Raw genomic sequence first — 13,103 nt, forward strand, 5'->3', positions numbered from 1 at the left:
GCATGCTTCTTTTTTTTATTAGTTATATACAATTAACTCTATCTTCTGAAAAGATTACCTGATTGTTGTATTTGTTGTAGGCTTTCAGGATGAATCTGGAAAAACTCAGCAAGCCTGAACTCCTGACCCTATTCAGTATTCTTGAAGGAGAGCTTGAAGCAAGGGACCTTGTTATAGAAGCTTTAAAGGTATGTTCAAAGAAAAGAAAGAGAAGTCACCATATATTTTGAAAGTCATTTCATTCACTATGATGTATTTAACTAGGATATTGCTGTAGATACGGCCTCTGTGGTGAGATTTGAGCCCCTCTGCCCTCAAAATAGTTCCTTTAGTTTCTGTATCTGGTCTCTAGATCTTGACCTTCATTATTTTACTGTGCTTTTGCTGTTTTTGAATGCTGACCCCTTTGAGGACTTGATGAGACCTACTTCCCAAAGAAAAAATATATATTTGTATGCCAAAATTGAGGATACTGTATCTGGGAGATCAAGGACCCCATGAAGACATCTATGGATTCCTTGGACCCCAGATTAAGAATTCTTACTTTTTGTTAAGTATCAGACATGTGTTAAAAGTTAGGGGCAGGAGAGGTACTATATTAGTGAGCATAAGAGGCACATGGAAACTCTGTAAAGTCGATGAAAAAAATTACAAGGGGGCATTCCTGCTTTCAAGGGTCAAGAGTTCTTTACCATTTCAAAGGATTTTCCCTTCCTGTCTTGAGAGCATATTTGCATAGAAGGGAAGTTAAGAGAATTGGTGTGAGAAGTAGACAGATGATACTCCCTAAAAGGCAAGGGGAAATGACCAAAGAACATGAGACTGGAGCATGGTGAAGAAAGATTAGTTCCGGGAAAATGCAACTTAGTAGAAATCTAAGGGTTGGTTTGATTGTTTTTGCAGTACTGGGGATTAAACCCAGGGCCTTCACACAAAGCCAGTGGTAGTGAACCTGTGGCACGCATGCCGCAGTGGCACACAGAGCCCTCTCTGTTGGCATGGGAGCTAAATCGCCCCAGCAGTCGAGCATTGGATACCAGTTGTTTTTCTAATCTAAAACCTCAGTATTCAGGTTTAATTACAGTGTGGCACTTGGCAGTAAATAAGTAGGTTTTAAGTTGCAGTTTGAGTACTCAGTCTCTAAAAGGCTCGCCATCATTGCATTAAGCTATGTATATCCAATGCCCTTTTTTATTTTGATACAGGGTTTCACTAAATTGCCCAAGCTGGGTTTAAAATCGTAATCCTCCTGCCTCAGTCTCCCAGATTGCCTAGATTACAAGAATGTACCACCATTTCCAGCTAAGAAGACTTTTATATGAAGAGATTTTGTTTTCTGGTTTTTGTTAAGACAGCATGTAACTGTGTAGCCCAGATCAGCCTTAAACTCCCTGTCATCCTGCTTCAGCCTCTCAAGTAGTAGGATTCAGGAGGATTTTTGTGTGCTTGCTATAGTACTGAGGATTGAACCTTTTGTGTGGAACTACATACTCTGTCCTTTTTTCAAATTTCTTAAAATTTTGAACAAGGTCTCCCTAAATTGCTCAGACTAGACTCAAACTTGTAGTCCTCCTATCGCAGCCTTCCCGAGTGTTGGAATTATAGGCATGAGCCACTACGCCTGGCTTAAGGAGAGGTTTTTTTTTTATATACATCTTAAATTTCAGCCAAAAAAAAGTTTATTAAACTTCAAAATTATTCTAGCTCTTTATTGAATAAAAGGGACATTTATATTAATATTTCATGGGTGTTCATATGAAGCTGCTTTGTTGAAGGGGTTTTATTTTTGGTACCAGGGATCGAACTTGGGTCCTTGCGCTTGTGAGGCAGGTGGCATAACCACTGAGCTAAATCCCTGACCCTGAAGGTTTTTTTTTAATAGCAACAGAGATTGTTTTCTCAGTGCCATGCTGGAAAATCTGAAGTAGCCAACAGTCACAACTCAAGAGTTCATACAAAAAGCTGTATCTTTTATCTTGTTTTCCTTTTCCACACTGATTTATATGTGTGCCTTTAGACATATAGTAATTGAGTAATCTTTTCTTGGATTACTCAGATTATAATTATGATTAAAAATAAAATCTAAACCATTGTTTCCATAACTGTTAAGTGTAGCATTAGCTTATGTCTTTTAAGACTAACTGAAAAAGATGGACTTTTCTAATTAGCTATGCCTCAAAGTAATTAGTCACTGAAACTACTACTCTTATTTTCCCTTATGGCTCTGTAATATGTAGTAAGTAATCTCCAGTGATTTTGTTTCTGCAGAATATACAAAGCAGTTCTCTTCTGAAGGGATAATCTGGTTTCCTTGGAGGGAGACCCATGGTTTCCTTGGAGGTCACATGTTCATAGCTTTGATACATGCCTAATTTATGTTAAAGTTCATTGCCTGACTTTTTGCCTGTCATGCCATTAAGCCTAACTATGTGACCTTGGTCAGTCTGTCTGGAATAAAGCTTCCTTGTCTGTAATAAGAATGTATGATCAATAACAAGTGTTTGCATATAACACTTGATAATTTGCATAATATTACAAATACTCCAACAATGTAGTATTCATTTTTTCTTTCCATTTATTCATATCCTGTCAGTGTATAACACGTATCCTGTATTCAAAGAGCCAGTCATTTGAGTAGATGTCTCTAGTGTATCTTCAAGGGTGCTTGCTTTTTTAATGACTTACCTGACAACATGGGTAACATATCAATATTCACTCCAGTTGGTGACTCATTCCTGCCACATTTACACCCTTTCCTTTTATCATTCTTGGTGATTTCTTCGCCCTTCCCTATAAGTCCATGAAAACTGTTTTCATTTCTCATAACCCAATACTATTATTCTTTCTTTACCCTTCCCTGTAAGTTCATGCAAACCATTTTTGTTTCTCGTAACCCAGTACTATTATTAACAGTAGTCCAAATCTATTTAAACCCAGGACACATTCTCATTTCTTTTTTTCAGTAGTGTGGATTGTACCCAGGGAGTGCTGAGCTACATCCGTAGGCCTTCTTATTTTTAAATTTTGAGACAAGGTCTCACTCAGTTGTCCAGGCTGGCCTCAACTTTTGATCCACCTGCCTCAGCTGGGATTACAAACACATACCACTACAGCCAGCCACATTCTCATTTCATACCCTATATTAATTGATCAGTGAAGAGAAAAAAAGGATTGAGAAAAGTTTGAGCTTTTTCCTAATCCTCACTCCACTGCCCATTATTCTCACTTCTTCCCCACAGTTACCATCTGCCTTAATCCTCATAATGAGGTAATAGGAGGTGGCTACTGTAATGGAAAAATTAAAAGGATGACCTTGTTTTTACTTTTATAGTTTTACCAGTATAACCTCTGCTTTTCAGCCTTAGAAATGATGTAATACTATAGTGGTTTATGTGTCCAATTTACCAGCCATTATATCCTTAGCAGCTATGATGGTGCCTGGCATATAGATGATCAATAAGTATTCGTTGTTGGTGTCATTGCTTTTGCTGCTGAGGATTGAACCCAGGGCTTTGCACATGTTAAACACACACTGCCAGTGAGCTTCATCCCCAGCCCCAAATATTAACTAAATAAAAGGATTGTGCCATTGTTGTGTGTTACTTTAAAAGACTGCCATGATACTTCAAAGTAAATGTTATGAATTACTAAATCTTAAGACTGTTATGTGCTCTGTTTCACACTGCCTTCTGGTTTTATCTTAACAGATGCTTAGGTGTTTGTTGTACATATTTTCTTAAAATATATTTTTTCTTCATGAATCTAATTTTAGTTACTTCAGACAACTTCTGACAAGTTGAAAGAGCAGCTAGAGAACAAGAGCTGCTAATTAAGGAAGTATTTCAGACACAAATGTTATATTAGGCTATATATGATCTGTAGGTGATACAGATTCTGAAGCTTAACTTCTGTTCAGTTTAGGTGAAAGGAATAGCTTCACCAGGAGTGACACTTCTTTAAATAAAGTCTTGGCAGCTGGTGTGAAAGTTGTTTCAGCCCTGTAAAAAAAAAGAGCAAATACCATACCAGATTTTGGAGCTGAAACCTAAGGTCTTGTGTTTCCTGCGCAGGTCTTGTACTACTGAACTACATCCCACCACCACATTCTGTAAGTTAAAATGAAATGTCATTTTATTTGTAGAGTTTTTGTTTTGGTTCTGTAATGTATCAAGATTTTGCAGGGCTGGGGATGTAGCTCAGTGGCACCACGCCTGCCTCACAAGTGCAAGGTTCTGAGTTCAGTCCCTGGTACCAAAAAAAAAAAAAAAACGTTTTGCTGCCTTGTTGTTTTTACCTAACAACAAACATCTATTGGACTTTTTACATGCACATAGCAGCTTACATTTGTTTATTTATCTATCTATCATTCATTCATTCATTTATGAGACAAGTTTTGTTATGCAGCCCATGCTGGCTTCGTACTCACAGTCCTCCTACCTTAGCCTCCCCAGTGCTAGGATTACAGGCATGTCCCACCATGTTTAGCCCTTACTAGTAGTTCTTAATTCATGGTTAGTGTTGCAAAGATTTTGGTCTATGTCCTAAATACCACGTTCTTGCTCTCTGTTCTTGTTTTCTTGCTCTCTGTTTTACTTTCAGTAAAAAAAAAAAGTTCATGTTTTCTTTATTTTTTTTTTCCCCCTCATTTTCAAAATAGATTTTTTCTGGACACCAAATCTATTCTTTAGCCTTGCATCTCTGAACAAAACCACATGGCTGTTCCTTCACAGTGAATCGTAGGTTATACCGTCAAGGGCTGGTTCTTTAGGGATCTATTATGTATTTTAAAGTTCCCCATAGTTGGTAAGTGGATTCTACATATAAAGTTAGAATTATAAAAGAGCTTCATTCATATTCCAGAAATTCTGTAAAGTGCTGGATTGCAGCTGCACCCTTCTAAAGTCCCCAGGTGATGTTCTTTTGTCCCCCAAAAGCCTCCTTACTAATCCAAGACATGTTTGGCTTAGAACCAGAGAAGCCGATAGAAAATGCTGTAATATCCAGCCTGTCCTGTATTTGAAGTTTAGTTGTTAGAAACTACATACTCCATTTATACTGTATTTGGCCCCAGTTGAACTTTATATAATGTAATTTTCTGTTTTAGATGGCATCATATCATAGAAAAACACTCTTTAAGTGTTGTACAAGATAAAAGTTGTCATAGAAAGTACTGTGTCTCAAGAATATAGCAAATACAGGTTCACTGTAGTAAGTCCAGAGCCTAACATCTGTTTTCGGTCATAGCCTTGTACCTTTTATGTAAACAGATAATTATAAAGGCTAAACTGAAATGAGGAAGGTAAAATTGAATTTAGCAATCACCATTCATCGTCCTGTACTAATAAGCTTGTCAAGCCAGAGTTTCTGCATTTTAAGACAGGCATGGTGGTGCAGTAATCCCAGCTACCTGGGAGGCTGAGATGGGAAGATCTCAAGTTTGAGGTCAGCCTTGGCATCACGGCAAGCTCCATCAAAAAAAAAAAAAAGTTAATTGCATTTGTTTAAGTCAGATATTAGCTACTTGGTAATAAATCTGGGGAGATCTCTTTATTTATCTATTTATTTGGGGGGGTTGATTTTTTTTGAGAAGGGGTCTCACTTTATAGCCTTGTTTGGCCTCAAACTCACAAAAGTCCTCCTGCTTTAGCCATGAATATCTTAAATGGACTCAGAGTGCAGCACTCTTTGACACGCAGAAATCTAGACCTAATAATTCTTTGCCCCAAAATGACCTTATTTTAATAGATGGCTTTTCGGATTGGGGTAGTTTAGATTTTTGATAAAGATCAAATAAACATAGGCTACAACGAAGAAAAGTCCCAATTTCTGCCTGGATAAAAAAACTGAGATATTAGGAAACAAACAGAACTTTATTTAGGCTGAATAAATAAATAAATATTGAATGATGAGGTCTTTAGATACATATTTATAACTTATTATGAATCATGGTAATGAATTAATCAGTGGCCATTTGGCCACATTTTAATGTGTTTTTTATAGTTAAAGTATGATATTGTTTATCCTCTTCTAAGTAAAATGCATATATGAAATCTTACTATTTTATTTTTAGTTAAATTTATTGGTACAATGTAGATATACATAATGATCACATTCATCGTATGGAATTTGTACCTGTATGAAATGCTGCCTTTTTTTTTTTTTGGTACCAGGGATCAAAGTCAGGACCTTGCACTTGCGAGGCAGGCGCACTTGAAGTGGTACTTTTTTTTTTTTTTGTACTGGGGATCGAACTCAGGTCTTTCTGCTTACAAGGCAGGCGGTGGAACCACTGAGCTAAATCCCCAGTGAAGTGGTACTTTTTAAAAAGAGTCTTGGACTGGGGATTTAGCTCAATGGTTCTGGCGCCTGCCTCGCAAGCAGAAAGACCCAAGTTCGATCCCCAGTACAAAACAAAGTCTATATACTCTTTGTACCACACCAAATTACTAGGTATCAACAAGAACATTCAGTTAATCTTAGCTATTAAAAGCATGAGCTTTCACATTAAACAGATTTTAGTTCTGCCGTTATTATTGTATGATCTTAGACAAGTTATTTTACCCAATCAGTTTTATCTGTAAAATGGTATAGTTGTTATAAGAATTAAATGAGGGAGCAAATACTAAATCAGGTACTCAGTGCTCATTTACCATTACTTATAATTATTGGAATATTTAATTTTTCAAAGTTCATCCATTTAGCGTTAATATGCTGTCCTTCATAAGAGGTTTTACTTTTCTTTTTTATCTTTGTTATTCCTAGTGCTTGCATTTCAGCTTGTTTTTCTTTCAGGAATTGATGGTTTTGAGTTGTTCCATCTCCACCTCATCATCCAAAAGTGTGTATTTTGAGACAGTTGGCAAGGGCTAAAGGTGTACTGTGGGGCATGGAACAGATGTTCTGTTACAGTCCCTCTATAATGAAAACAGGAAATACGGGAATAATATGGAAGCCTTTTTAGCAGTGCTGTTACTTTTGTTTATTTGGTTTAGTGTACTATATTGTTTTTTAAACAACCTTATTAAGATATAATTGACATACAATTAGCTAAATATATCTGATGTGTACAAATTTATGGGGGTTTTGGGTACTGGGGATCGAACTCGGGACCTTGTGCTTGAGAGGCAGGCGCCAGAACCACTGAGCTAAATCCCTGGCCCCAAATTTATGTTTTAATATAAGTATTCCCTCATGCAACCTTTAGCACAAATAACACATCTGTCTCTCCCCAAATTATTCTCATGTTCCCTTATACCTCCTACCTAAACCTCTACTCCTCCCCAGCCCTGCTCCCAAATCATTGATCTGCTTTCTGTCATTAGAGAATAGCTTACACTTTCTGGAATTTTATCTACGTGAAATCAATGGCATGTATTTTTGGGGGTGGGGGTTGGGGTGCTTTCACTCACCTCATTATTTTGAGTTTCATCCATGTTTTATGTATAGACAGCTCATTTCTATTACTGGTGTTCATATAGATAGCTATAGATATGCCACCATTTGTTTTATCCATTCGTCTGTTGAACACTTGCATTGTCTCTAGTTTCTATGCTATTGCAAATAAAGCTACTATAAACATTCATATAGTAGGCTTTTTATGGACATATGGTTTTATATCTTTTGGATAAATACCTAGGAATGGAATGACTCTGTTATGATAGGTGTATGTGTAACTTTTTAAGAAACTGCCAGCGTGTTTTGCCAGTGATTATACGATTTTGCATTCCACAGTATGTATCCAGTGGAGTTCGTTTGCTCCACATCTCCACCAGCACTTGATATGGTCGGCCTTTTTAATTTAAGTCATTCTAGCAGGTGTGTAACATCTCATTTTCATTTTAATTTCCATTTTCTTGTGGAGTAACAATGAGTATCATTTCGTATATTTATCATCTTTGCTATTTTCTTTAGTGAAGTATTTGTTCAAATCTTTTGCCCCTATTTTAAAAACTGAATTAGTTTCTCATTACTGAGTTTTGAAAGTTCCTTACATATCTGGATGCAAGTCCTTTATCAAATGTATGCTTTGTAAATATTTTCTCCTGGTCTGTGCTTTGTTTTGTTTTGATGCAGGGTCTCCCTACATAGTCCATACTGGTCTCGAGTGTAGTCCAGACTGGCCTCAAATTTGAGGATCCTACTGCCTCAGCCTCCCAAGTGCTGGGATTAGAGGCATGTGCCACGACACCTGGCTGGTCAGTGGGATTCATTTTTATTTTTTGGGATCCCTATACCTCATGCAGGCTAGTCAGATGCTCTACCACTAAGCTATACCCCTAGCCCTACCTGTGGTTTATTTCACTCTCAATTATATCTTTTTTACAGTCCTCATTTATTAGTTTTCCTTTTATGGATTTTGGCATTATGTCCAAGAAGTATGTCTAAACCAAGGTTAGAGCCAGATGTGGTGGCACATGCTTGTAATCAGTACTCGGGAGGCTGAGGCAGGAAGATCACCACAAATTGGAGGTCACCCTTGGATACATAGTGAGTTCAAGGTCACCCTGAACTACATAGTGAGACTGTGTCACAAAAACACAAAGACAACAACAACAGAAAAATAAGATTGGAAAACTTTTCTATTTTATTCTTCTATAAGCCTTACTGTTTTTAAGTTTTAATTTAATTTTTAATCTGAAAGCACTCCTGGCTACAACTAATTCTTTATAAAATAAACCATTAGTTAATAACTACATGAATTAGGTGGTACATATGCATAGCAAAATACTATATAACTATTTAAAAATATAATGCATATGAAAAATTTATAATGATGTGGTAGTATTTCTAGCCATAAAATTAAATAAATATATCTTTGAGTCTGAACTATAAAAAAATAAAATAAGCCGGGCATGGCAGTGCACACCTGTAATTCCAGCACTTGGGAGGCTAAGGCAGGAGGACCATCAAAAGTTCAAGGCCAGCCTGAACTACAAAGGGAGACCCTGTCTCAAAAAAAATAAAGAACACGGAAGCAAATACATAAAAGTCTGTAATTAGAGTAGTAATAGTGGTTGACCATGGGTATTTGAATCTTATGTGCATGGTGGTGGTGGTAGTGGTGGTTGTTATTTTGACAGTGCTGGGAATTGGACCCAGGACCTCATACTTGCACGCCTGGTAAGCACTCTACCACTGAGCCACACCCCAGCCCAATATATGCATTTGTGCCTTTTAATTCTTCTTCACAACTTCTGCTCATACATAAATTACTTTTATATCAAAAACACTTGTCTTTTACTTTTGGGAGGTTTGGGTTTTTTGGGGGGGTACTGGGGATCGAACTCGGGTCCTTCAGCTTGGGGCCAGGTGGCAGAACCACTGAGCTAAATCTCCGGCCCCCTGTTTTTTGTTTTTTTGACACAGTCTCACTGTGCAGTTCAGGCTGGCCTTGAACTTGGGTGTAGTACAAGTGGGCCCCCGAATTCACTGTGATCCTCCTGCCTCAGTCTCCCGATTGCTATGATTACAGGTATGTGCCACTGTAGCCAGCCAGAAACACTTGTTTTTAAATAGCAATCATTTGTACAATGAATTCTTGCTTAGATCTCTATTTATAACCTTGTCCTAAGAAGATACTTTAGCAATACATTACTCACTTTGTAGGAAAAGATATTCAAGCTAATCAGAACTGTAGTTACATTCTTCCCCTTTCGTCTGGATGTGGTAGCGCATGCCTATAATCCCAGAGCTCTGGGAGGAGTCAGGCAGATGGAAAGTTAAAGGCTTGCCTGGGCAGCTTAGCGAGACTCTGTCTCAAAAGAGATGATAGGGATAGCTTGTATGAGGGTCCTGGGTTCAAATCCTAGTACCACCCACACACACACAAAAAAACTTGCTGTGTTGTTGTTCCTGGTACTGGTAATATTACTTTCCAGCCTTTCTGAAATAACTGTGTCTGGGTGGAAAACCAATGTACATTTCCATACCATCCAATAAAAAAGATCAGAGTTTAATTAAAGGAAGAAAAAAAAGAAGGCTTTACTAACAGTACCTTTTTATCATCCCTGAGTCTAAGGAAATGTCTTTCAGATATTTATGAAATATGAAGCTTGAGCCATTCTCAGATATTTATGAAATACATTTCCTTTTACCACAGTCTAGGACACATATACACACTCACATACATTATTAATTAAAACTAAAATTCAGTAAAATTTAATATTTAACTTTATATTTTATCTAAATATAAGTACTACAGTACTTAAATATTGTATCACATTATACTGTAATGTTTTCTATTTTATTTTATTGTTACTGGGGATTGAACTGATGGCCTTCACACTGGGCTACATTACCTCTTTTTTAACTTTAAATTTGGCGACAGGGCCTCACCAGGTTGCCTGGGCTGGACTCAAACCTGGAATCCTCCTGCCTCACCTCCCAGAGTGCTGGGATCATAGGTGTGAATCCCACACCCAGCTGCTTAATTTTTTTTAATGCTAACTGTGACTCCAATAACTAGTTTTATGATCCACTAATGGGTTGACAATTTGTAAAACACTGATTGAAAGCACTAGTTTACTTTCTCAAGTTGCTACATAGTGGCTAGATTTTACTGTTTCATATTGCCAGGTCCTAAGAGTAGAAGCAAGATTTAAATGTGTTCCTTGTAAAATTTCAAAGTAATGTTTTAAACTATGAAATCCTAAGCTGTCCCTAGTTTATTTTTTTAAGAACAGCCAGCATTTGGTTTATCTCACTACAGCTTTCAAAATGATTCCAAATGTGATAATCTTCTTGTTGAATTCTTTTTAAACCCCTAAGAAATAGATGTCATAACACCCATTTTTATGCAGATACTGGAGCATCTATTTTTCAGTTCCAAATAGTATTTCCAAGCAAACTGTATTCAGCTAAATCAACTAGGATCTGACTGTAAGAGGTTAAAATACCTGATTCTTTATTGGTATCGCTTCTCGGCCTTCTGGCTAAGATCAAGTGTATAAACCTTATTGGTAAATGTAAGGAGAAACTGGTACATGTTGTCTTCAACCCATTAAGGAGAATTTGACAATATGTATCAATTTTAAAATGCATAAACTGTTATTCCATTTCTAGAAGTTTATGCTGCATTTGTTCTTAGATGTTAATTGCAGCATTCGTAGGAACAATCTTAGTGTCTGTTAGTAGAGTTCTGGCCAAGTGAATTGTGGTATGATTATACAATAAAAATAATAAAGAGTAAAAGATACATCTTTATGTGTAATGTTGAACATTCTCCAAGATGCGGTAGGGGGGAAAAGTTACAGAAGAAGATTATAAAAAACAAGTATTAAGTTCAGAAGTATTTCTCACAGAGTGTCTCCTCCCTTCCCCTTCCTTGTCATGGTTCCCTGGGAATGGTAGGAGTGTTCGAAGTACTCTCCCCTGGGAGGGCACGAAGTTAGTAAGAGAGTAGTACCAGGTTAGTGGTGGGGTACTTGAGCAGAAAAGAGCCAAAAGTAGCAAGAAAAGCTGTTAATATATATGGGTCATTCATAAATTGGGCATTTATAAAAAGGATGCATTCTTAAGTGATTTGGCATCCATTCATAAAAACATTGAAATTTATCTAATAACAGCTAGCTCTTAAAAATAATTGTCTAAGCTGGGCATGGTGATGTACACCTGAAGTCCCAGCACTCGGGAGGTTGAGGCAGGAGAATTGTGAGTTCGAGGCTAGCCTAGGCCTGGGCCATAGGGTATACCCTGTATAAATAAAAAACAAAAAAATTTTAATTGTCTGATACCAGCTACCTGCTGTATTTATCATAGCTCATTATTTGCATTATAAATTGTAGCATTTAGGGGCTCAAGAGTAAAGGCGCCAAAAGAATAAGCAAATTTTTCATTTAGCTGAGATCGTCCTTTGGGCTCTTTTGGCATTTTGAGTTTTTGTTTTGTTTTAATGCCTTTGAGGAAAGATGGGGAGATTCAGTTTATATGGTGGTACTTATTTAGAGAATATATGTTCTCCAACAGTTAAGGAGCTTCAGAAAAGATTGAGACAGTAAGGAATTTCATTACATTTATTCAGCCTGAAATTAAAACAAATTTTAAAAGGAAGCAGCTTATTCCTGTTATTTTTACTTCCTGTTATTATGTCTTCTTGCATGTGTTGGCCTTGTGATTTGGGATTAATCAGAGGTTATTTCTGGTTGTTCCTATAAAGAGGAGAAGCTAAGGAAGACAAAAAGGTTGCTTCTAATACTAAAACCTAAAGTATGTCATTTAGTATATCAGTTCAGCCAGTTTAAAGAATAATTTGGGGGATAGAAGGAAACCACTTTGTATGTTTGCGAAAATCTGTATAGAAATGAGGCATTTATAGAGTTGAGAATTTTATTATATGGAAAGTGATTTCCTTAGAAAATCCGGTGCCTGCCTTGCAAGCGCAAGGTCCCAAGTTTGATCCCTGGTGCCAAAAAAAAAAAAGAAAACCATAGAAAAACTATTCTCATATGCACAAGGATGTTCATTGCAGCACTGTTTAACACAGTATTGAAAAACTGCAAACAATATAAATATTTGTCTGTAAAGTGTGGTACCACAACCTGGTGCATCCTTACTGTGGAGTATTATATAATTTTTTAGGAAGAAAAAGCTACATATGACAATAAGTGAAGACAAGTTGCAGAAGAGTTGTAATATCTATATAATCAAGTTTTATATACACTTATAAACTTATATGCTTTGAAATGGGCTGAGAGGATAACTTGTACAGAAAACTTTGGGAGAGGAAAGATAGATTAGATTGTGGTCTGCAAGAATTTCAGCTTTATATAGTTAAAATGGTTTTTATTTTAGTTTTGTGGTGTTGGGGATTGAACCTAGGGCCTTGTGCATGCTAGGCAGACATCCTACCACCTCAGTGCTATATTAATTTTAAAATATAGTTAAGGGAGCGGAGACAGCATAGTACATCACAGGAAAGCATGAGCTTACTGCCTCTATAACCCAGATTTTTTTTTCTCAAAAGATCAATGAATAAATCTCTTGGTATTTTTCAAATTCTGCTTTTGTATAGGGTAATTGAAGTTATTCTTCCAATGCAGATTCTTTCATAGGTCATGAATTCAAACTAAATAAAACTAACAACATATGCATAAGCAACTACATGA

The 13,103-nt window shown here is 36.8% G+C and overlaps 1 protein-coding gene and 1 pseudogene across 5 annotated transcripts in view; both read left to right on the forward strand.

The window, feature by feature from the left end:
* Window positions 1-13,103, forward strand: part of Cttnbp2nl (CTTNBP2 N-terminal like) — a 53,344-nt gene that overhangs the window by 20,644 nt on the left and 19,597 nt on the right. For 4 of the 5 annotated variants that reach the window (XM_004853730.4, XM_021265681.2, XM_087212694.1 and 1 more), the window contains one exon: window positions 81-188. In XM_004853730.4, the coding sequence (XP_004853787.1) occupies window positions 90-188 (99 nt within the window). In that variant the 5' untranslated portion in view covers window positions 81-89. Of the gene's footprint in view, window positions 1-80; window positions 189-4,070; window positions 4,109-13,103 lie in introns of those variants that run through there. The other variant, XM_021265682.2, reaches the window with a different exon arrangement.
* Window positions 10,912-11,079, forward strand: LOC147827733 (U2 spliceosomal RNA; annotated as a pseudogene).

Source organism: Heterocephalus glaber, unplaced genomic scaffold, assembly GCF_053883595.1.
Source record: "Heterocephalus glaber isolate CG9 unplaced genomic scaffold, H.glaber_assembly_v1.0 deba00001442, whole genome shotgun sequence".
Taxonomy (NCBI): domain Eukaryota; kingdom Metazoa; phylum Chordata; class Mammalia; order Rodentia; family Bathyergidae; genus Heterocephalus; species Heterocephalus glaber.